The sequence below is a fragment of the Trachemys scripta genome, chromosome 6 (assembly GCF_013100865.1).
Source record: "Trachemys scripta elegans isolate TJP31775 chromosome 6, CAS_Tse_1.0, whole genome shotgun sequence".
Taxonomy (NCBI): Eukaryota; Metazoa; Chordata; order Testudines; family Emydidae; genus Trachemys; species Trachemys scripta.
In genome coordinates, this window is record NC_048303.1 from 81077313 (window position 1) to 81099588 (window position 22276).

General features: G+C 42.5%; 1 protein-coding gene across 1 annotated transcript; it reads right to left on the reverse strand.

Annotated features, from left to right (window-relative positions):
- Nucleotides 1-6665: 6665 nt before the first annotated feature.
- NXNL2 (nucleoredoxin like 2) lies at nucleotides 6666-17807 on the reverse strand. Its single transcript, XM_034774889.1, has 3 exons — nucleotides 17661-17807; nucleotides 16697-17292; nucleotides 6666-7297 (listed from the first exon to the last, which is right to left on the reverse strand). The coding sequence occupies exons 2-3, from the start codon at nucleotides 16996-16998 to the stop codon at nucleotides 7129-7131; spliced, it is 471 nt and encodes a 156-aa protein (XP_034630780.1). The 5' UTR covers nucleotides 16999-17292; nucleotides 17661-17807; the 3' UTR covers nucleotides 6666-7128.
- Between the last annotated feature and the right edge of the window lie 4469 nt (nucleotides 17808-22276).

Here is a 22276-nt window from a genome sequence, read left to right on the forward strand (position 1 = left end):
AAAAAGAAGAACAGGAGTACTTGTGACACCTTAGAGACTAACAAATTTATTAGAGCATAAGCTTTCGTGGACTACAGCCCACTTCTTCGGATGCATATAGAATGGAACATATATTGAGGAGATCTCTGTATATATCTCCTCAATATATGTTCCATTCTATATGCATCCGAAGAAGTGGGCTGTAGTCCACGAAAGCTTATGCTCTAATAAATTTGTTAGTCTCTAAGGTGCCACAAGTACTCCTGTTCTTCTTTTTAATTGTTCAGTAAACAGAGAACTTCATTTGCCCGTGCTCTCGACCACAAAACAGGCTGAATCACTAAGAGCTCAGAGACTCTAGGATTCGGATCCAGGATGATCATTGAGTCACTCTGACCCGAGGCAAGTTATTGTATCTCCTTGTGCCTCACCAAACCCTGCTGGAAAACTGGATTTTTAAAAAGCAGAAGCTCCCTAAAAAAGCCCAGGTGTCTGTCCAAGGGGTACTTCTTTGGGTAAATAATTTCTTTTAAAAAGAGCTTTGATCTGAGCATGACACTGCTGATACAACTCTAACAGATCTTTACATAGGAATTGTGTAGTTAGATTGCAGTCGTCAGAAAGACATTCTTTTTGGAGGATTTTTTCTGTGTACAGTAAAGGAATCAATTTAAACCATTTCTCATTCAAAAACCACTGTTTTATTGTTTTGTGGATCCGGGAGTCTACCTACAGGCTGGGCAAAACCTTAGTAGGGGGTTAGCTGACAAGTGTCACTAGAGTCAATTTACTATCGGCACAGTCCAAAACATTTCCTGTGCAGCATATGCACTGCCTTACAACATGCCTGAGCCATACTTGAGATGTCAGCACGTGCTTGAGGGTTCACATCTGGATTCCCTTTGCTACAGCAACACTCGTGATGAATTATTCAAAACTGCATTCAAACCATTTACATGGGAATTTACTATGGTGCTTTAAATTTGGGTTTCAGTTCAGGTGAAGAGGGACTTACCTTAGCAACCTCTGCATCCTGCAGTGCACACCCCCTGCAAACATCCATTCATCACTTAAAGTGAAAGGAAAGCAACAGGTAGCCATTCGTGTTTCCCATTACATCACCCTTCATATAGCATTGGTTGCTTTGAAATAGTTAAAACAAAATGGAGAAGATGGAGAGTATAAATCCCTCTCTATCAGGGATTCACCCATCTACACATTTGTCTTCATGGCACTCGACAGCAGAGACTTTACGGCTGCCCACATATTTATGCACTAAGTAACGTCTAAAAACCTTCACCCACGCACAGTACAGATAACTGCTTGAGTTAACACTTTTCAACATCAGCAGTTGAAAAGCAACATTGGCTACATCTACACTACGGGGGGGGGGTCGATTTAAGATACGCAAATTCAGCTACGCAAATAGCGTAGCTGAATTCGACGTATCGCAGCCGACTTACCCCACTGTAGGGACGGCAACAAAATCGACCTCTGCGGCTTCCCGTCGACGGCGCTTACTCCCACCTCCGCTGGTGAAGTAAGAGCGTCGATTCGGGGATCGATTGTCGCGTCCCGATCGATCCCCGAGAGGTCGATTTCTACCAGCCGATTCAGACGGGTAGTGTAGACCCAGCCTCAGTCACACAATGAACAAAAGCAACACATTCTGTAATCTGATAGCTGCACCCACCACAGAGCTGTGGAAAGGGGAATAGGAGGCTAAAAAAGGTTTGTTACTGATCAGATCCATGTGGCCTAGCTAGACATGCTCTCAACTATTCCTTATCACAAGAATGCATCACTTTTAGCCTTGAGTTTTACTCCTTTCTACAGAGATCTATTTCACTTTGTATTACTGTAAATCGAGATCAGAAATTAAAAAAACCTGATATTTAAAATATATGTTGAAGTCATCATTACATCATGTGAGGAATCTTTAGGTTTTGCCCATTTTGGATCTTTGTCTTAAAGTCAAACAAACACATTTGGGCCTTCACAGCTCATTTGTAAATCTCTAGTTTTCTTCTTGGTAGTCCAGCGATCCGATGATAACAGATCTGTGCAGATCATCTATGGTCTCATGGTGTGCCCTCTGACGACTGTACAAGCCAATTCTAGAGGTAAACATTTTGCTGCAGATGGTGCATGGGAAGTTCGCGGTCAGTGGATTGTGCGCTGCTGATGCTCTGTGACGTCGTTACAAATTTCAATAAATATCATTATTTTCTATTTAGGTATTTATTATGCACCCATCACACTGGCATATGAATGGTAATTTTCCTCCCGGTTTCACAAGAGTTTTCTAGATAAAAAGGCCCAAAGGCGAAAATTCCTTCCAAAAATTTTAGTTATGTGAAGGAGTAAATACAGATCATTTTACTTCTCTCCTTTGAAGTTTATACACAGAACAAGCTTTCAAAATGTACACAAAACAGTCTTTTAAAAGGGATACTATTAATCTTGGAAGGCAAAAAAAACCAACCCTACCTTGGACCTGGTCCCAAAAGAAAAACATAACTTTTAGTCAAGTTTATATGGAAAGATTGGTGCTCTTTTTGTAGTGCCCAGGCTTTTGCGCATATACGCTATTACCTTTTAGCAGAAAGAATGTTAGATCTACTCAGATATCTAGTGGCACGCCTCAACAAGAGAATATAACGAGCCCATTGCTATTGACAGTTAAAGAAGTTCTGCTTTAGCCCAACTGAGTGAGACCCATGGTTATGGAGCTAGGTTCATGAGTTCTGTTTTTCCATACTTCTCATGCACAGTTAAGATGTCCACAGATAGATCCTGATTGGCTATTAGACTGAACTCATGCAAATGATAGATATGCAAGGATAAGCTTGGCCTTTATGTGGGGAATAAGGGGAAGAGCAAACATTCAGTGCTGTGGTTTTTAGCTTTGTCAGATCTACCAAAGAATATATTTTGTCCTTGTCCTCCTGCACATCAGATAAATTGCTCTTCCCTTTCCAGCCTCTTATATATCCTAAAATATTGTTTTGAAAGAAGTGTTCCATGCCTGTTACACATAGCCTTATTTTGCTTCCTTATGCAGCATTTTGAAACAGAATGAAATCCACTAGAGAATCAGTGGAAGAATGCACGTCATTAGCACTGACTCTGTCAGTTCTTTCTTGGGTTATTTTGTTATTTTTCAATTGGTTATTTTAGTCTGGCTTCATATTTTCCCTCTTTTTAGGATTATTTTAGGTTGTATCATGGACCACATTTTGGCACATGAAATCTGTCAGATTAAAATGAAACATCATCTTCTGCAGCAATAATCTTCAATGATTACATATGCCACCTAGATCCATTACAAAGTCAATGTCCTCCAGTTAGGCCCTCATTCAGCAAAGCACTTAAGCATGTGCTCAAATCTCATTGACTTCATTGGGACTTAAGCACATGTTTAAAAGTAAGCATATGCTTGTGGTTTGCTGAACTATGGATTGATATGCCAACACTACTGGTGGAATTCATTTATTTTATTGATTCCAGATTCTAATTTCTGAGAGAATGACTATTGTATAGGCAACTTTCCATGTACCACGTTTTATGCCCATTTGATTTCTGTTAATTTTCAAATGTATGTTTTTATATTTCCCTGGTCAGCCAGTTTTGACCGTTTGCAGTGATGACATGACAAGAGAGAAGTGGGACAGAAATATGAGTCATTGTTGCACAGCACAGATGACTGTTGCTAACTAGAAGATATATACACATAAATTAAACCCTAGAGGATGCTAACAGGCTGGTATCTGCAAACAGTAGAAGGCCTGTGACAAAGGCCTATTATTCAATACAAACATGGTTTTGGTGATTAAGTGTGATTAGCTTGTTGTGGCCATAGATGACAAAGAAATCAAGCCCATGAAGATTTAGAAATTAATTCATGTTCCTCTCCATCTGCTGACAATGCCACGAGGAGGGGGGGATGAGGAGAAAGAGTCACTGTTAGTCTTAGACATCCCAAAGCAAGCAATTATATTCTAAAATTGTCTACTAAATGCGTGGCAAAGAGCGATCTTCTAAAAGATCAAATTACAATATCGATAGACAAATATTCCAGATAAGAGGCAAATATTCCAGATAAAAATCTTATTAACATAACGAAGCATTATAATGTAACACTACTTCTCTCATTAAAAATCCTCACACAATATATACACAACAGCAACTCTTAAGAAGGAACTAAGGATACTTAGATGTGCAGTGGAGTTTCGGGTCATTTGTGGGTGGGAGGGGGGAAATGAGCTCAGCTAATGTAAGATAAGCAAGAGATTCACTGTATACCTCAAATGCTGATTTCACTTGCATTTGTATTGTTTACTTCATTAGTGAATCTATCACTCTTTTCCTCTGAGCTCTATGCTTTGCTTCTTTCCAAATGATATATTCAGTTGTCAAAAGAGAGCCTACAGCACTGATTTGTTTGAATATAAATGCTAGTTCTTCCTCCTCAGAATATTATGGATCAACTCACAATGCTTGTATATCAGCATACAAACCTTGCCATTTTTTGCTAGTGAAATGTTGTTGTAAATAGTGCAATAACTAGAGACTGCATGCGACTGCTTTACACGTGTTGTGCCATAAGCAAGTTGGCCCATAAATCAGCTACTAATAAAGAGTAATATCCTGTCTAATCCCAGCAGAGGCTCACCTCACCTCAGTCAGTTTTTCGTTAATTTCCTTTTGAGTGTGTAATATCTATCAATAACATTCATGCTACTGCGTATAACTGTAACAGAACACAGTATCATTCCTTCTCATCAAGAAAGAAAGCTGGCCACCAATTAATATTCATGGCATTTCACCACAGAAAAAAGGAAGGACGGTAGAAAAATTGCTAATAAATACAAGACATACTTAAGGTTTAGGTTTAAAGCAAAAACAAAGGTGTAAAAAAGCCCATGATTTCAAGTATAACATGCAAATGAGTTTAGTAGCCTATCAATACAAGAGGGAATGACACTGTAGCCTCAATGCGAGTTACTCCTTTACATTCTCTGCTATATGTAGAGAAGTTATTGCACTATGGTATTTTCCTTTACCCCATATATTTCCTATACTTGGAACATGAAATACCATGAAAAGCATAATGAACGTAAGCAGGAGTGGTAATTATTTAAGGCACTCAACATACTGATGTGAGAATATGGTAGACCCCCACAGAGGAGGAAGCCATATACTTCTTTTTAATACTTCTTTTACTTCATCACAATTCTATTTCTGTTAAATCCCATCTGGATTTTCATTTGAGACTGGATTGGGACATACTCATTCAGCAGCCCATTGTATCACCCACATTCAATGTATATTCACTGGTACCTAAAAAAAATCAAATTTTAAGTAGTATACATACATATAGATGCAAATACTGTACACAGAGGCAGGCAACCAAATGGCCATCTACCTTGAATTGAACATGAAATCTAAATGAGGAGATAACCATTAGGGTACAACTGGTGTCTGTGCCATTAGGAGTTGGCCCATATTTCAGGCAACATAATTGTATATACTTAAGGACTGGAAACATTTTCTATTAATGTCTTTTCCGTTTCTGATTGAACTGATATTTCAAACTACACTCATCATTCATTGGTCCCAGAACAGCAGGCAGAGCTTGCATAAAAGCCTTTCTGAAAATTCATTCATAGCTCAGTATTCTTTAGAAGAGTACTAAACTATGAACTGTCTAACTGGTTAGATAGTGAAGATCAGAAACAGGCTGCAGTATTGCCTAATATCACCTCAAGAACCCAGCTCTGAGAGCCTCTGACTCACAAAGTATATTTAATCACCACACTAAGCTAACATTGTTTTTCTGCTCAGTATCTTTGGAGCTCTTGTTTCATAGCTTATTTTTGAGGACTAGATATGAGCCCTCCTAGAGTACATACTCTGAGGAGAAAACATCATTTCCTCCATTACAAGAAATGAATCAGCAAGTTCAACAAATATTAAATATTATTCCCATCCAACTCCTTCCTGTTTATAGCATGGTAAATATAGCTTTCCAAATATTAATGCATGTTTATGGTAACTGTGTATATTTCATTTAGAGAATGCGCTTGAGAGTCCTGCAGGCAAAGTGCCTCATTTTCTGTGAATTACCTCATACCCTGACAAATGTGCTTAACAATCCTCATCCACATTGGCAGTTCATCCAGAAATTGGGCTCATAAGGCCTAAAGGACAGATTCTCCTCTCCTACCAGTTCTGCATGGACTCTGCTGTATGACACTTTGCTGAAGTCAAAAGTTTACACTAATGTACATGAGGAAAATCAGACCCATAGTTTTGTGCTCTAAATACTAGACACCAGCCTGGTTAGCATCTTTGTTTAACATGGACACTTCACCTATATATCCGCTGCCTTTCTCCTCCTTCCCGCCACTCCTCTCCCCATTGTAAACACACACACAAAACACTGATATTTTTTAGAAAGCCTGATTGTGAACTGAAGATGCTGACTGACACTATGGTATTGGGGGGAAAAATCTGGAGATAAAAAAATGGAAAGAGCCTGTAAAGTGTACAGAAAACCCACCCCAACCATTGACAACAACGGACTTCTTATGCATGGGCAAACAGTGCACCCCATTTAAGAGCCATGTCATTTTCTGTTCAGATTTACGTGTAACATATCAAAGGAGACATCTGAAATCATGCAATGCATAAATAGTACTTTATTAAAGCAAATATACTTCTGTTTTATCAATAAATATAAATTATGTGCTAATCACCAGAAAAATCTTCTTGTTGAGAAAAATATGTATTTTTTTTACCTGTACACATCTGCAAAAATAAAACATTTGCATAGATTTCACAGGGCTGCCCTTCTATCTGTCTGAAAGATCCCTAAAATACACAACTCTTGAATATTATTATGAATGCTTTGGTGTTCGTACTAAGTGCAGTAAACAAGACAACATGAATAAAATGGTAAGTGCGTTTGTTCTGAACTATGTTAGTCTATTGGCATATTCTGCTTTCTATAGTTTGGACTAAAATGTAATGGCTCCTAATCAATAATGCCCCCTGTTCTAACCAAAGAAGTTATAGTTTGGGAACTCTGCAAGTTCCCCCCACAAGCCTTGTCTAGCTGTCTTGCTTGTATCTCCCAATTTTTGTTCAGTTAGAAAAATTCTGAAAGACATCTGCCCCCTCGAGCCAGTTTTGGAAGCAGCTTAGCCCTCTTTCTCTGATCTGTTTCCTTCCCTTGTCAGTAATGACTTCTCCAGTTTGTTTCACAATCACCAGTTTGGGGATGGCTGTTATATTGTATTTCTTCTTCAAATCACTGGAAACAAAACACAAAGTTAAACACGCTGTTAGAAACATTTCAGCAAGCCGTCAAGTATTCTTAAAGGAGTGGTCTATGCAATAAAAACTGAAAACACACATATCAGGGGTGAGATTCTGTGCTGCATCTCTTATAAGTGCAAACAAAGAACTTGCGACATAGGGAAAGCTTTTAGCCCTCTTTGTACCCTCAAGATTCTGGGCTGCTCTGTAGCCCTGGAGGACCTAATCTAAGTTACAGCAGTCTCCCTTGGGCTTCCATACGGGCTGCAGTACTGCCTGGAGCCTCCATAAGCACTGCTTGCTCCAGTCTCACCCCAGTATGGCCTTGGCTTACAAGAGGCTCCTCAGAAGCAGCCCTCTTCCATAGTGCACCTGCACCAGGGGAATTCTCCCTTAGCCAAAACAGTAATTCTTAGGACCCGTTATGCTGCTCTGGCCCTTTTACTATGTGTGAAGTGACTGGAACGGGGATGAGGATCTCACCTCAGGAGTTTTCATTCTCCAAGGTATAGTATAAATTAGTATTATACAATGATGGCTACTCCATTTCTCCTCACATAGGGATATTAAACTGTGCCAATTTGAATTAATGAGACTTTAAATTCCTCATTGAAACAAGTTTCATAATCCATCATAAGGAAAGGCTGTACTCTTAAAAGTACCTTAAATTAACCCAAAGTGACAGAGTTTCTCAGTTTACACAGGAATTTAAGTGATAAAAAGATACAGACTGATGGCCAACTGACCAAAGCTGAGGAAACTGAAATCTAGTTATTACAGTGTCCTTTTAACAAAACAACAGAAAACCTACATTTCTAATATTCAGAGACACAGCAAACGTAGAGGTCCCTATAAATATATGCATTTTCATACGGGAGTCAAACTCCAGGAATAAAACTGGAGTTGTGTGTGGCTATTTTCTGATGTGAAGGACTAACAGCCACCGTGATTAAGGCTGCCTCCCAATCCAGCTGATGCTGAACATCCCCATGCTAGTTCCATCCTTGATGCAATGAATGTTGGTTCCCTCTTTCCCTCAATACTATCAGTGCTGGCTTGGCTCTTTGCTGCTACTGGCACCTGAAGGCCCTCTGCTTTGTTTTCTTTAAAGGACTAACAAAGTGCCTATGAGGGAGGGAGCTGAGTTGCCCAGGAGCCAATGGTTGTTGTGGGTAGGGGAGAGCCAAGCCAGCATCAAGGCAAAGAGAGGTGGAGAAGAGAACCTGCAGAGTAGTGCAGGAAGCCACTTACTCTGTGGAACTTGCAGCTCTGTAGAGCAGCGAGAGCAAGGGATGGTTCTACTTTGTAGAAAGAGACAGGGATGCAGGTGGGGAGCCTGCAGAGATCCTAAGCTCCACTAAGCAAAGACAGGAGATGGCAGAGACTCTGTGGCACTCCAAAGCTCCTCAACAGCCCCATAATTTTAAATCACGAAAACTAAGCCAAAAGATTGCTTTACCTTGATTTAAGTTGGAACCTATGTGTAACCATGGAACATCACAGTTAAAAACATGTCTAAACATTTAATGTTATGGCAATGAACAGTTAAGTGAATGGAAAGAAATACTGAAGATATCCTCACAGAGGGTACCATCACTTAGACAACTATATGCCTGTGAAATACCACTTTGCACACTCCAGGAACAAACATTTCTGCCAGCCATCTGCCTACCTTCTGTCTGCTGGACAGGCTTATTTATCATAACCACAAATTTCTAATCTCTGGCCCAAAATGAAAATGCAACACATACCACAGATGTCAACTCTCTTCTCTCCTTGGTAAAATAAATAAATACAATTAAAAACAAAGTAATATGCTAGCATGATTTGATGACGGGTACTTTGAAGTCTGTGACCTAGATATTACAGTGTACTGCGTAGAGGTATAGATGTGATCTCCTTCTAGATCAGGGTGGGAAAACTTTTTGGCCTGAAGGCCACATCTGGGTATGGAAATTGTATGGCAGGCCCTGACTGCTCACTGAATTGGGGGTTGGGGTGCAGGAGGGGGTGAGGGCTCTGGCGTGGAGCCAGGGATGAGGGGTTTGGGGTGGAGGAGGGGGCTGTGGGCTGGGAATGGAACAGAGGGGTTTTGGAATCTGGGAGGGGGCTCTGGACTGAGGCAGGGGGTCAGGGTGTAGGAGGGGGTACAGGCTCTGAGCTGGGGTGTGGGTTCCAGGGTGGGGCCATAAATGAGGGGTTCAGGGTAGAGGAGGGGGATCCAGGGTGCTTCAGGGGTTGGGGTGAAGGGGAGGGGGCTCCAGGCTGGGGCTGAGGGGTTTAGAGAACAGGAGGGGGCTCCAGGCTGGGGCAGGGGGTGAGTGCGGGAAGGGGGGAGATGAGGGTTCCAGTTGGGGGTGTGGACTCTGGGGTGAGGCTGGGGGGTTTAGGATGCAGGAGGGTTCTCTGGGCTGGGACCAAGGAGTTCAGAGGGCAGGAAGGGGATCAGGGCTAGGGCAGGGGATTGGGGAGTGGGAGGAGGTCAGAGGTGCAGGTTCTAGGCCGCACTTACCTCAAGCAGCTCCCAGAAGCAACGGCATGTCCCCCTCTGGTTCCTATGCGGACGCGTGGCCAGGTGGCTCTACATGCTGCCCCGTCCACAGGCACCGCCCCTGCAGCTCCCACTGGCCGCAGTTGCCGGCTCCCACTGGCCGCAGTTGCCGGCCAATGGGAGTTGCAGAGCCGGCGCTTGGGGCGGGGGCAGCATGCGGAGTCTCCTAGCTGCTCCTATGCCAAGGAGCTGGAGGGGGGACATGCTGCTGCTTCTGGGAGCCACGCAGAGCAGGGCAAACCCATAACTCCGCTCCCTGGAGGAAGCTCGAGGGCCAGATTAAAAGGTCTGACGGCCTGCGGGCTGTAGTTTGCCCACCCCAGTTCTAGATGTTGGGGTCTCCAACTCAAGTTGGGGAGGTGAAGAAGGAAGGTATAGTTAGATTTTCAACCTTCACAGAAAGGATGGTTGGGACAGATTGGGATGTCTACCTCAAACTGGGGTGTGCCAACCCAAGAATTAGCAGATAGGCAGGGGTACAAGCAGGCAGTCTAGCAACAGCAAATTAGGCTGTTTTTGCATTGTGATCCATACAGGCAGACTGCTGTGCCTATGCTACGTCCCCTCAGACTTCATGTGGGTGCAGCAGTGCACCCATATAGATCACAGTGCAGGATTGAGGCTTTAATATGCAGTAGTTAAATTTCCTGCTCCAGCAGACCTGAAACCCCTGTAGAAGAAGCTTATTCCGCCCCTAGAGAGATGGAGCAGTTTGTATTGCTTTCTGGCAATTCCCTCTAGCTAAATGGCAGGCAGCTTTGACTGACTCCATATTCAGTTCACCTTAATTGGAGTGAGGCCTTTGGAGTGGGGAGAGAAGGATTCCAAAAAAATCCCTGAAAAAAGGAAGGTGGGTGGAAGGTAGTCCAAGACACAGAGAATGGTGGAAGGGGTAAAACTAGCTATGTATTTATACTAAGCTCCTCACTGTGGTCTGAGGGGTATGGGTCTGGGAAGAGAGTGACAGATGTAAGCACGTATGAATGAGGCAATAAATGCATATGAGAGGGAAGAAGGGGGAAGGGGGAATTCTCTGCCAAAAAATTAAAAATTCTGCAAAAGCTATTTGTCAAAATAATACTATATAATCACACCAGTTTCAATTATTTTGGTAATTTATTTCAAAATACCTGTCTGCAAGTATGTCTGTAACAATACAGACACACAAAAATCCCCACCCTGAGTAGAGTTAAAGAAAACCCTATGACAACCCAGTTCCTGTTTCTCTGTCCCCTCCCGCAGAGCCCAGCCAGAGGGGCCACATACGCCCCCTTGCCCCCAGAACCCAGCCATGATCCCCAAGACATTCACATCCCCTACCCCCCAGAGCCCAGCCACACCCTCCTCAGGCCAGACACACACACACCCCATATGCCCCAGAACCCAGCGATCCAGAGGGAGAAACAGGTCCCAGGCTTGCATGGAATTTCCTGCATACTGCCACCTTCTTCCATCAGGGCGTGCTGGGAACTGCAGCTGCTGGGAACCCCCCAGTTCCCTTCCCCTTTCCCCATCCTTGTCTTCTATTTGGGAGCTGGGTTGTGCCAGGTCCAGCAGCCCCTAGTGGTAGCTGGCATCTCTGTAGCCCATTTCTGGGGGCGGGAGGGGGGGAAGGGGTGGGAAAGAAGGGAAGAAGAAATTCTGCATGTACAACATTAATTTCCACAAAATTCTGCATTGCGTAGTGGTGCAGAATTCCGCCAGGAGTAAAACACATAATCAGGAGTTATATTTTTTTGTTGCCTACACCCCTACTTATGTCCTAACTCAGAGACACGTTTAAGATTCACAACCCTGAGGGACGCCTGTGATCCTGGTTTGAATTTAAATTCTTGCAGCTATGAGACTACAGTAAGTATTGAGCTCACCAGCTAAAATAGTTTAATAATAAAGATATTACAGCACCTTGTTGCATGCTCCAAAAATTAGCAATTAAGTTATTTAGCTATAATTTCCAAACACTTGAAATAAGCCACATTTTGATTAAATATTCATACATGACTTATTAACACTTAACAATTCTTCTTTGCTGTTTTTACATTAGCCACTTCAGACTCTTAATATGCACACATGGCATTATCAGACATGCCACATTTCATAAGAGGATTTCAGAAAACATGACAAAACATCAACCTTCCCAGTGCTCCCATGAGGAAGAAGTAAATGTAATTCTCTACCTCAATTTCCTCATCTGGAGGACGGACACAGATCAAGTGACTTGCTCATATCACAGAGCAAGACACAGAGTCAGGAACAGAACCCAGATCTCATGACTGAAACCGGAGCTTTAATCACTAGACTTCTGCCTTCCCATGGCACATGCTGAATGGCTTGTGGAATACAGAACCTTCCCCCTTTAAGTCTCTTGAATTCAGCCAATGTTGGTAGTGACCAGATATTGTCACTACCTAGAAACTGTTCAGTAAAATTATATAAAGTGACTTTGAGACCTCAATCTAGTTTTAAGTAGAAAGAAACCAATATTACAAAACCACCACCAGAATTAGCATTACTTGGCAGTGGTCTCAACAGGCAGATCAAGGACTGAATAGGCAAAAATCAAACTACTCTCACCATTAGAGAATGTTTCCCTCCAGGTCAACATCAAAGCACGTTGGTGAGGCAGTGTGGGGAAATATACTATATGGGCTGTATTGGAGTATTGTTATGTGGTTAGAGGAGTTTGTTTCTTAATGACATGAATCACATGTAATCCATTCACTTTTTAAAACAACATAGTCCTGGTTATATTATTATATAGCATCTAGGAGCCCCAATCAGAATTGGGATTGCATTGTGCTCATAGGTGCCGACTCAATGGGTGCTCCAGCATGGGGGGGGGGGGGGGGAATGGTGGCTGAGCACTCACCGGCAGCCCCCTACCAGAACCTCTCCCTCCCTCCAGTGCCTCCTGCCCGCCAGCAGGCCCGATCTGCGCCTCCCCCTCCCAGCGCCTACCAACTGCTATGGATCAGCTGTTTCACAGCATCAGGAGGGCTGGGGGGAGGGGGAAGGAGCGAGGGCAGCACTGGGCGGGGAAGAGGCAGAGTGGGAAGAAGGAGGGTGGGACCTTGGGGGAAGGGGTGGAGTGGGGACGTGGCCAGAGCCAGGGGGGAGCACCCCCTGGCAGATTAGAAACCCAGTGCCTATGATTGTGCTGGACACTATATTAACATATAGAAAGATAGTCCCTGACTCAAAGAGTTTACAGTCTAATGTAGGACAAGAGCCTACAAGTGGGTGTAACAAACAAACAAACAAAGGAGGGGAGAGAGAAAAGAAGGATACTGTCCCCTCTAAATATAGCCTAGCTATGCAAATGAGATCATCCATTTGTGCACACAGAGTAGACCATCAAATTACTATTCACCAACAATTCAGGTATTCTATGTTTAATCAAGAGTGGAACTTCCTTTGTATGAATTCTATTCTAGCAAATTTCTGCCTATAGTTCAAACCATTCAATTAATTTCAATAGACTTTTGCTTCACTCTGCTTACGGTGACCCTTGGCTTCTCTATAAGCAGGTTCCCCTGTGCTAATGTTATTGAATGCCACAAATCATCTACCAGATCAGTTTTGATGCTGCATTCATAATATAGTAACACGACCCCTCCCCTTCTGCTCTGAGAAAGTAAATGAGGAAAAGGAGAAAAGAATTCACCGCTATCCCATTGAGAAAGGGGTGAAGAGGAAATCCTGTTCCAGGGTCTTACTGCAGCTACTGCACAACAACTGTGTTTTCTATGGTGTAGGCCTTGCATGAACAATGAAAGAAAACAGAAGTAAGGAAACAGGGGTTAACAATGGACAAAGCATGAATTCACAAGTGGCTTCATAAATAATATGCAGCTAGTACATAAAGAAATATTAAGAAGAGGAGTACTGTGTGATAAGCTTGCAGCTTTGCTTTGCTAACTATCACACGTTGTAGCACATGGATAGCTCATGATCTATACAGGGATTGGTTCACAAAATTAGTAAACCAATCATAAAGCATGTAACACGTGTTAAGTCTGTTTCAGAATCTGTGTATATTCTGATTTACGCACCCACCTACACCTGAGCTTGATCACCTCAGGTGTAGCTTTATGAAATGCCAAATAAAAAGCCTCAGAGACAAGGCCAGATTCAAACCTAGTTTTTGGATTCCAGAGAACTGGATCAAGTGTTCTCCCAGAACTGGACGAGATGTTTCAGATAAACCAAGTGGAAAAGGTCTCGGAGGGAATCCCAACATATAGAAGGGATGTTTTCTTTTATATACCCATCCCATTATTGCTACTCATTGTTCACAATGTTGGGAACCTTTATAGACACTACCCACCAGCTGTCAACATAGTTTTAGGCACTATGTCAATTAGACCTACTCAGAGTAAAACCCACAAAGAGTTTTGCCATTGACTATTCCCTACCCTCTTGCAGGTTCACCATACAACCCGCCTGTCTATTCAGCATGTGCGAGTCGGGATTAGACAGAGTATTAAAATTTAGAGAAATCTTTCTCTCAGAAGTCCTACCAGAGCTAACCTCAGTCATTTTTGTTTTTAAAAACTGTGTTAACAGTTAAAATATATCACTGGTGTAATACACTACAGGATTTCAGCTCTCAGAATTCACTCCAATTTCAATTACTTGTTATGCTTAAACACTTCTAAGTGTGGTGTCTTGTGGTATTGCTAACTTTAATACAGAAACATTAAAGCGCTCTGGAACTTTTAAAGAGAAAGACCTTAATTAGCCATGTGAGAGGCGAGAACTACTAGTTCTAGAATATTGATGGAAATGGTGACTTGAAACAATCAGGTCAATTAATTAACTGCAGATATTTCCTTTGTTGACTAAATCAGCTACTTTTAAATGCTTTTTGTTTTGATATGTTTTGATAAACTTTTAAAAATGTATCCAGCACTTTTAAAGTAGTTTTATTTAATCAAAAATTTTAAATGCTTGTTTTTGTGCATTAATTGAATTTGAATTTCCATCCAAATAGATCTTGACACAAATCACAAATAAAAAAATAATCTAATAAGAAATGCATCATTCACCATTTTCTGACATAATAAAAATATAAAAATTAATAACCTGAATAAAAATAAATTAAGCTATACAATTGCTTAAATAAATATGTATAGATGTAGTGTATCCTCCTGGCTAGCAAAAAGGAGGACCGAATTTAGCGTAAATGCTATATTCAGTTTAAATAATATGTTTTAATGGTTACCAACTAATGAGGATAAGCGTTTCTTTAGGAAAATAACTACAAAAGTACAAATGCAAAACACAATTAAAACTGACTATTTAAAACAAGTTTTCCTGCTTTCTGATTTAAGTCATGAATAAATTAATTATTTAAATTGCTTTTATTTAAATCAATGCACCCTATCATGGCGGGAGTAAGCCAACTAATCAAAGTAACATCAATCATCAGACTTGCAAGCTAACTTTAAAAGATCATTGCCACACTCCAGCAAACATTACAAAATGTTACCAAAAAGACTTCCTTAAAAACAATACTGATATTTTTCTGAATTTCCCTTTTCTGGCCCCATGTAACTAAACAGGTTAGTGCACCCACAGTTTCACTGGGTGGAAAATTGCTACAAATTGGGGCAGCAAAGACAGATACATTTCCAATGGATTATTTTTCATGGGAAATTTTTGTTTGTTTAAATTGAGTTGGTTACAGTGACTTTCCTCACTTGACACAATTAGTTTAGAACCCTGTAAAGCACACCATTTCAAACTTTTCCCTCCAATATGCATTACCTTACATTTGTCTATATTGAACTTCATCATGCTGTCCAGTCATCTAGCTTGTTTATGTCTCTTTTCCATTCCTCTCACTCTTCTCTGGACTGGAATAATCTAAGTAACTTTGTCTCACCTGCAAAGTTTGCTACCTCACTACAAAAACAACAAAGAGTCTGGTGGCACCTTAAAGATGCATAGCTATGCATCCGAAGAAGTGAGGTTTTTACTCACGAAAGCTTATGCCCAAATAAATCTGTTAGTCTTTAAGGTGCCACCAGACTCTTTGTTGTTTTTGTAGATACAGACTAACACGGCTACCCCCTGATACCTCACTACACACTCCCCTTTCCAGGCAGTTAATAAATACATAAAACAATACAGGACCCTAGCGGAAACCTTAAGACACCTTGCTGTTTACCAGTTTTCATCATGGCAAAAGGTTATTTTTTTTTCCTAGAAACAAGGTGGGTGACCTTTTATTGGACCAACTTCGGTAGATGAGAGAGACAAGCTTTCTAGCTACACAGAGCTCTTCTTCACGGGTCCTGGTACAATGGGAGTGCTGGAGCATCTACACTTGTTCTCTATTTATGTGGAAGAATTGGGGGCCAAAACACTGGCCTAATCCAGCAGGGTCTAGGTATTGGATCTGGTGCTGTGGTGCCAGGATGCAGTATGGTCAGGGGTTCATCAGTGCAAGTCAGAACAGGGACAGGTTTCAGTGACAGTTCTTCTAGATTTCCACCTTAGAATTTGGGGCCCAAGGTTGGCTGGGATCCAGCAGGACCCAGGTGCCAGCTCTGGAGTTCTGCAGCTGGGGCGCCACCAGACTGTGACAGGGTCTAGGTGCTTTGGGCACTAGAGGCACTTACACGTTCAGCCAGTGGAACTCGAGAGGCTGGGTGCAAACTTGGCACGTTCTAGCTTGGATTTAAACCCAGCCCGACGCACCTGGTCTAGGCAATAGCAACGGCTGCGGTCCTGGCCATCCCACCCCCGGATCGCGTAGCTCCTCCAGGGTAGGGGGCTCCCAGCCTGCGGGTAACAGGCTGCTGCTAACCCTCCTCCCCCCACCCCCCACATACTCACTGCTTGTAGGGGTCGTGGAAGGGCAATGCCAGCCAGTCCCCGTGCATGTCGTGCATGTACTCGACCATCTCCTCGGGGCTGCGGTCGGACGAGATGAAGACGACCTCGAAAGGAGCCGGCGGGCGGGCGCCCTCCAGCAGCTCGCTGTAGAAGTCGCACAGGATGGGGGTGAAGTCCCGGCACGGGGAGCACCAGCCGGCCGAGAAGTACAAGCCCACGATCTTGTTCTGCAAAACCTCCTCGGGATCCACGGCGTGTCCGTCCCGGGTGAGCAAGGGCCGCCCGCTGAATACATCCACCATCCTGCCCCCGGAGCACGGCCCCTTCCTCTTAGCTACGCACGGGGCTAGGACGGGCCACGCTCTTCTCGGAGGGGCGAGTTCTCGGCTAAGGTACGCGAGGGGCGTGGGCAGATTCCTTCCCTAGGGCCCAAGCTCGCGCCAGCATCTCACCGCCCAGGACCGGCTGGGGGTGCGGGGCGCAGGCGTTCCGCTGGGGCAGAGGCAATCGGCTCTGCACAGAAAGCGCCTGCCTGGTCCCTGTCCGCTCGCTTCTTCTCCGCTGCCGCCGGCCGGACCCCTCCGAGCGCCTCAGGGCTAGTGGGGGAGAGAAGAGAGCGCACGTTGTTAGCTCTACCACGGCGAAAAGTCTCGGAAAAGTCCAAGCCGCATTTGTAGCGGGGAAAGGCCGGAGCGCGGGCGAGCGAGACACAATCTGCCCCCGGGGCGGAGGGAAGCAGGGACAGATTCGTTTCAGGACCTGCCGCGCTTGGAAGAACACGCAGCCCGGGGACAAGGCAGAAGCGGTCACAATCCCTGCTCAGCTCAGGGACAGGGCGAGAGCTGGAAGCACCAGACCCTGCCAGCCGCTTGGAGGCATGCTCCAGGCTCCAAACTAGCCCTGGGGCGGCCTTTGGGGTCTAAAATGATTAAAAAGTGAACCAGAATCTCAATGGAAAACTCACCCTAGCGCAAAATCTCATGTCTGCTCAGCCCGGGGTGTGGTGGCTGCATCACCGCTCTGGCTTCATCGGAGTCACAGCTACAGCACCTGCAGCTCCTCTCCTTCACCCTCTTCCCTTGGGCTCCACCCCCCAACTGCCCTTACAAACACTCAGCTCCAGCCACTGACTGACAGCAACATTTGCCAATCGCTGCTGCTGGGCTCTAGGAGGTTAGCTGCTGACCCAGACCTCACACACACGTTGCTTTGGGCTCAGTTTCCATTTTAGGGAAGACACTAATTACAAATCCAAGTCACTATGGAAACTTAAAAGGTCCCATTTTAAAGCACAAACGTATTCAAGTTCCATTGTAATGCCCCAATATTTCTTATTCACTCAGCTGATAAAGTTTTGTCTAAGAGTTTTGGTTTATCAGAAAAGGAACGAGCAGTTTCTGGATGCTGTTTTGTGTTAGAATAACTTCAAAAACAGTGTATGGATTTTGTTTCTTTAGAACTTCAAACTTTCCCCAGACCCACCCCCTCATTCTAGAGGAACAGATGACCTATGCGAGAGCTATGGAGAGGTTTGTGCATGCCAATTCTAGATGTATGCATGCAAATCAGGTACTTACACATGACCAGTCAACTGACCATACACTTGTGCAAATACCTGATTTTGCAACACACTTCTAATACTTGTGTGCATACCCCTACATTTGAACATCTGTCCCTAAGCACCTTAACATTTGAAAACACTTTAGACATGTTCAATGTCTGAAAATTGTGCATCCTATTTTCTTCTAGTTTAAATTATTAACAACAAGAGAGGGGCTCAGGATCACATGTGCACACGTGGAGCATCTCACATTTAAACAAAATTTCCTCATCTCCAATTCAATTATTACATATCCCATTCTGACTGCGTCAGACAGTCAAATACAAACTGGAGAAGAGATGCCTATACTGAGAGGAGTGACTGGATCGAATCCAGGGTTCCTGTTCAAGCTGCACCTTTAACATACCCGTTCTTTTATTAGACTTTTACATCGATGTCTAGTCAATCACGCTCCTTTCCTTCCCCCAACCAAAGACAAAATGGAAGTTATGCCCCAAAATTTCAAACCTTAGTGGGTGCTTAAAGTTAGGTGGCTAATTCTGAATTTGGGCACCTAAGCAAAATGGCCTGATTTTCATGAAAAGTAAACTGGTAAAACAAACATGTTAATAGGAACTGGAGGTGCTCAGTACCTTTGAAAATCAGGCCACTTTTATTTAGATGCCCAAATATGAAGGTGGGAGGCTAACTTTAAGATATCCAACACCTGACAATTTAGGCTCTAATTCCTAAAATTAGGTTAACAGTACACCATATTAAGTGTGAGATTATGATGAAATGCTATGGGGATGTTATCTTTACACATCTGTGTATAGCAGATTTAGATTAAATCTCAGGAAAAACTTCCAAACTGTAAGAACAGTAGGACAATAGAATAAACTGCCTAGGGAGGTCGTGGAAGCTCCTTCACTAGAGTTTCTCAAAAGGGGGCTGGATGATAGCCATCTGTCTTGGCTGGCTTAGACACAACAGATCCTGCATCTTGGCAGCGGGTTAGGCTAGATGACTTTTGAGGTCCCTTCTAAGCCTGTGAATCTATAAGGGGGCTGAATTGCAACTGCTGAATTTCTGCCATTTTCACATCCAAAATCTCAGTTGTTTTTCATTCTTAGTGTTTTTGCATATATAAGTTTACAACAATAGCTTTACTGATAGGAGTTCTCCTCCCTAGCACAACAGGGTGTATCAAGGAAATAGTTAAAAATTACTGTCTAGTGTTATCTCCATTGCATCACTTCCCACCCTAGGGAGCACAGACGGATTTATTCAGTATTGTTTTGTTTTTACTGTAATAGCTGTGTGACATTGTGCAGTCTATATGGTTTTATAAAAATATGATAAGTGAATATAATGTAACTGGAATATGCTTCATGCAAAAGGTCTCTTGTAAGGTATCATTACAAAGCTTATAATCTACTGAGTGTGATCATCCTATTTGTAGAAATGTTCCACTCTTGTATCTAAAACTAGAAATATAAAATATAACTCTGAGGGCCTATTGTAATTATGCAAAGTGTGGGCCATTAATGGTGGTTTGGAATCTCGATGACTCCCATTAAGCAGGACCATTGTCTGCAGATGGCTGTGTTTTACCTGTGAGTCTTCCTGTATATGTGTGTGCTGGCAAGTGGGTAATGAAGTCTTGACATATGATCATATCACCTGAACTGGAATCCATCTTTAACCTGGTGCTTTTCCAGTGAGGGGGGGTGGAAACCCAGAGGGACAAAGGGTTCCCGCCGTATGCAAAAGATATATAAAGGGGTGGAACAGAACAAAGGGGGAGAGAGGAGCCATCATGAAGAATCCCCTAGCTACCACCTGAGCTGGAACAAGAGCTGTACCAGGGGAAAGAATTGTGCCCAGGCCTGGAAGGTGTCCAATCTGAGGAAAAAACTTACTAAAGCATCTCTGAGGGCGAGATTATCTGTATTCAGTTTGAATAGACATAGATTTGCACATTTTATTTTATTTTGCTTGGTGATTTACTTTGTTCTGTCTGTTACTACTTGGAACCACTTAAATCCTACTTTCTGTATTTAATAAAATCACTTTTTACTTATTGATTAACTCAGTATGTATTAATACCTGGGGGAGCAAACAACCGTGCATATCTCTCTATCAGTGTTATATAGAGGGTGAACAATTTATGAGTTTACCCTGCATAAGCTTTATACAGGATAAAACAGATTTATTTGGGTTTAGACCCCAGTGGGGGTTGGGCATCAGAGTGCTAAAGATAAGCACACTTCTGTGAGCTGTTTTTAGGTAAACCTGCAACTTTGGGGCAAGTAATTCAGACTCAGGGTCTTTGTTGGAGCAGACGGGAGTGTCCGGCTCAGCAAGACAGGGTGCTGGAGTCCTGAGTTGGCAGGGAAAACAGGAGCAGAGATAGTCTTGGCACATTGGGTGGCAGCTCCCAGGGGGGTTTTGTGATCCAACCCGTCACAAGCTGTTCTGTTATTATTGTTAAATTTTCAGATGCAGGATGAATCTGTTTTCCAAAATAAAAAAACATCTTTGGAATCTAGGAGGTAATATTTTCTAAGAAGGACCCTGGCCAAGTTAAATAATTTTAAAACAAGGATCCTTTAGGGGCCCAATCATGCAGGAGAAAAACCTGATAGATCATTTCTGTTTACTCTAAAGTGAGGATGATGGGTTTGCAGTGTATTCTTTTAACACAGGTTTTTAAAGTGAATTTATTGGGAAGAGGTGAGATGTATGTTTTTGGCTTTAATCCTGCTAAAACAGACAAATAAGATTAATAGATAAGCAACAATGAAATCAGGATGGCTGTACCATACATACAGATCAGGAGGTTACCTCAAGAACAGCTAAGTATTGGGGTCAGTACAATATTTAGGGACTATTTACTGTGAAGGTTATACATTTTCTAGTTTTTATAGGACACCAAAAACTCTCAAGCCAGTACTGAATACTTGCATAAAGAATTGAGTTTGTGTGTGTTTATGGAAGGCTTATGCTAAACAATACAAACCACAAATTGAAATGCAAGCTGTTTTGTTTCCCCTCCTGTAAAATATACAGAAAGCCTTTATATAGTGAATGTTTTGATTATACTATTTGGATATCATCCAGCAAATAAATGTCTGATGTAAACTGTACAATTATTCCATAGCTTGCACGTCTCAAGCTTTTTCTCAGTCTCTTTGTTTGATCATTCTGTAAATGGACATCATACTCTTTCAGATGCTCTATTTACCAATTATTTTTTTTAAAGAGTTAGGACTCAATCCTGACCTGGCTGCTCAGCCACTCTCCCTAACACCCACTATGGCTGTAGCACACTCTCTATCTCTTTTTCTCATTCAGTTGATCTTCTCCCATTCCAAGACTCAGCCATTACTAAACTGAAGTCTCTCCGAATGTGGGGTAGAAATGCTTTCAGGCTCAATGTAATACCATTGCTTTACAAATATATCCTGACTACATAGATTGTAAGCTCCTTGGGGCAGGAGCTTTCTTTTTGTTCTGTGTTTGTACAGCACCTAGCACAGTGGGGTTCTATTAAATTACAAATTCTATATATGCAGATAATGGATCACTCTTTACACAGTTTGCACGTGGATAGAGAGAGGGGAGAAAAAGGGATTCTTGGAACAAAAAGTGAGACTATTATATGCTTGGGCTGAATAATGGGTCAGTTGTTCCTGCTGATCCTATCATATGAATCAAAAGATCATCAATATACATTTCCATCACCACATTTTGAGAACTAAGCAATTATATCTTGATTGAGGACACTTCTAATTTGTTCAACTCAATGTAGTGCAACCTACATATGAGACATCAAAGTAAAAATCTGCTACAGCATGATCCTGACTTCTAAATTTAATGAAATATGAGATAATTTGATTGTTCTGATTGCCTCATAAGATACATCATCTCATTTCTGTGAACATTTCAGAGGCTCTCACACAAATGAACCTGATCACAAGTTAGATTAAAATAAAGATAATTGACCTAAGTGTACCTCATTCTACAAAAAGCAGGTA

Bases quoted from the DNA above. Each gene is read 5' to 3' on its own strand.
- NXNL2 (XM_034774889.1), bottom strand. From the start codon at position 16,998: ATGGTGGATGTATTCAGCGGGCGGCCCTTGCTCACCCGGGACGGACAC. The intron at 7,298-16,696 runs GTGAGTATGTGG...TTTTGTTTCCAG, and splicing joins TTCCACGACCCCTACAAGCA to TGATTTGAAGAAGAAATACA.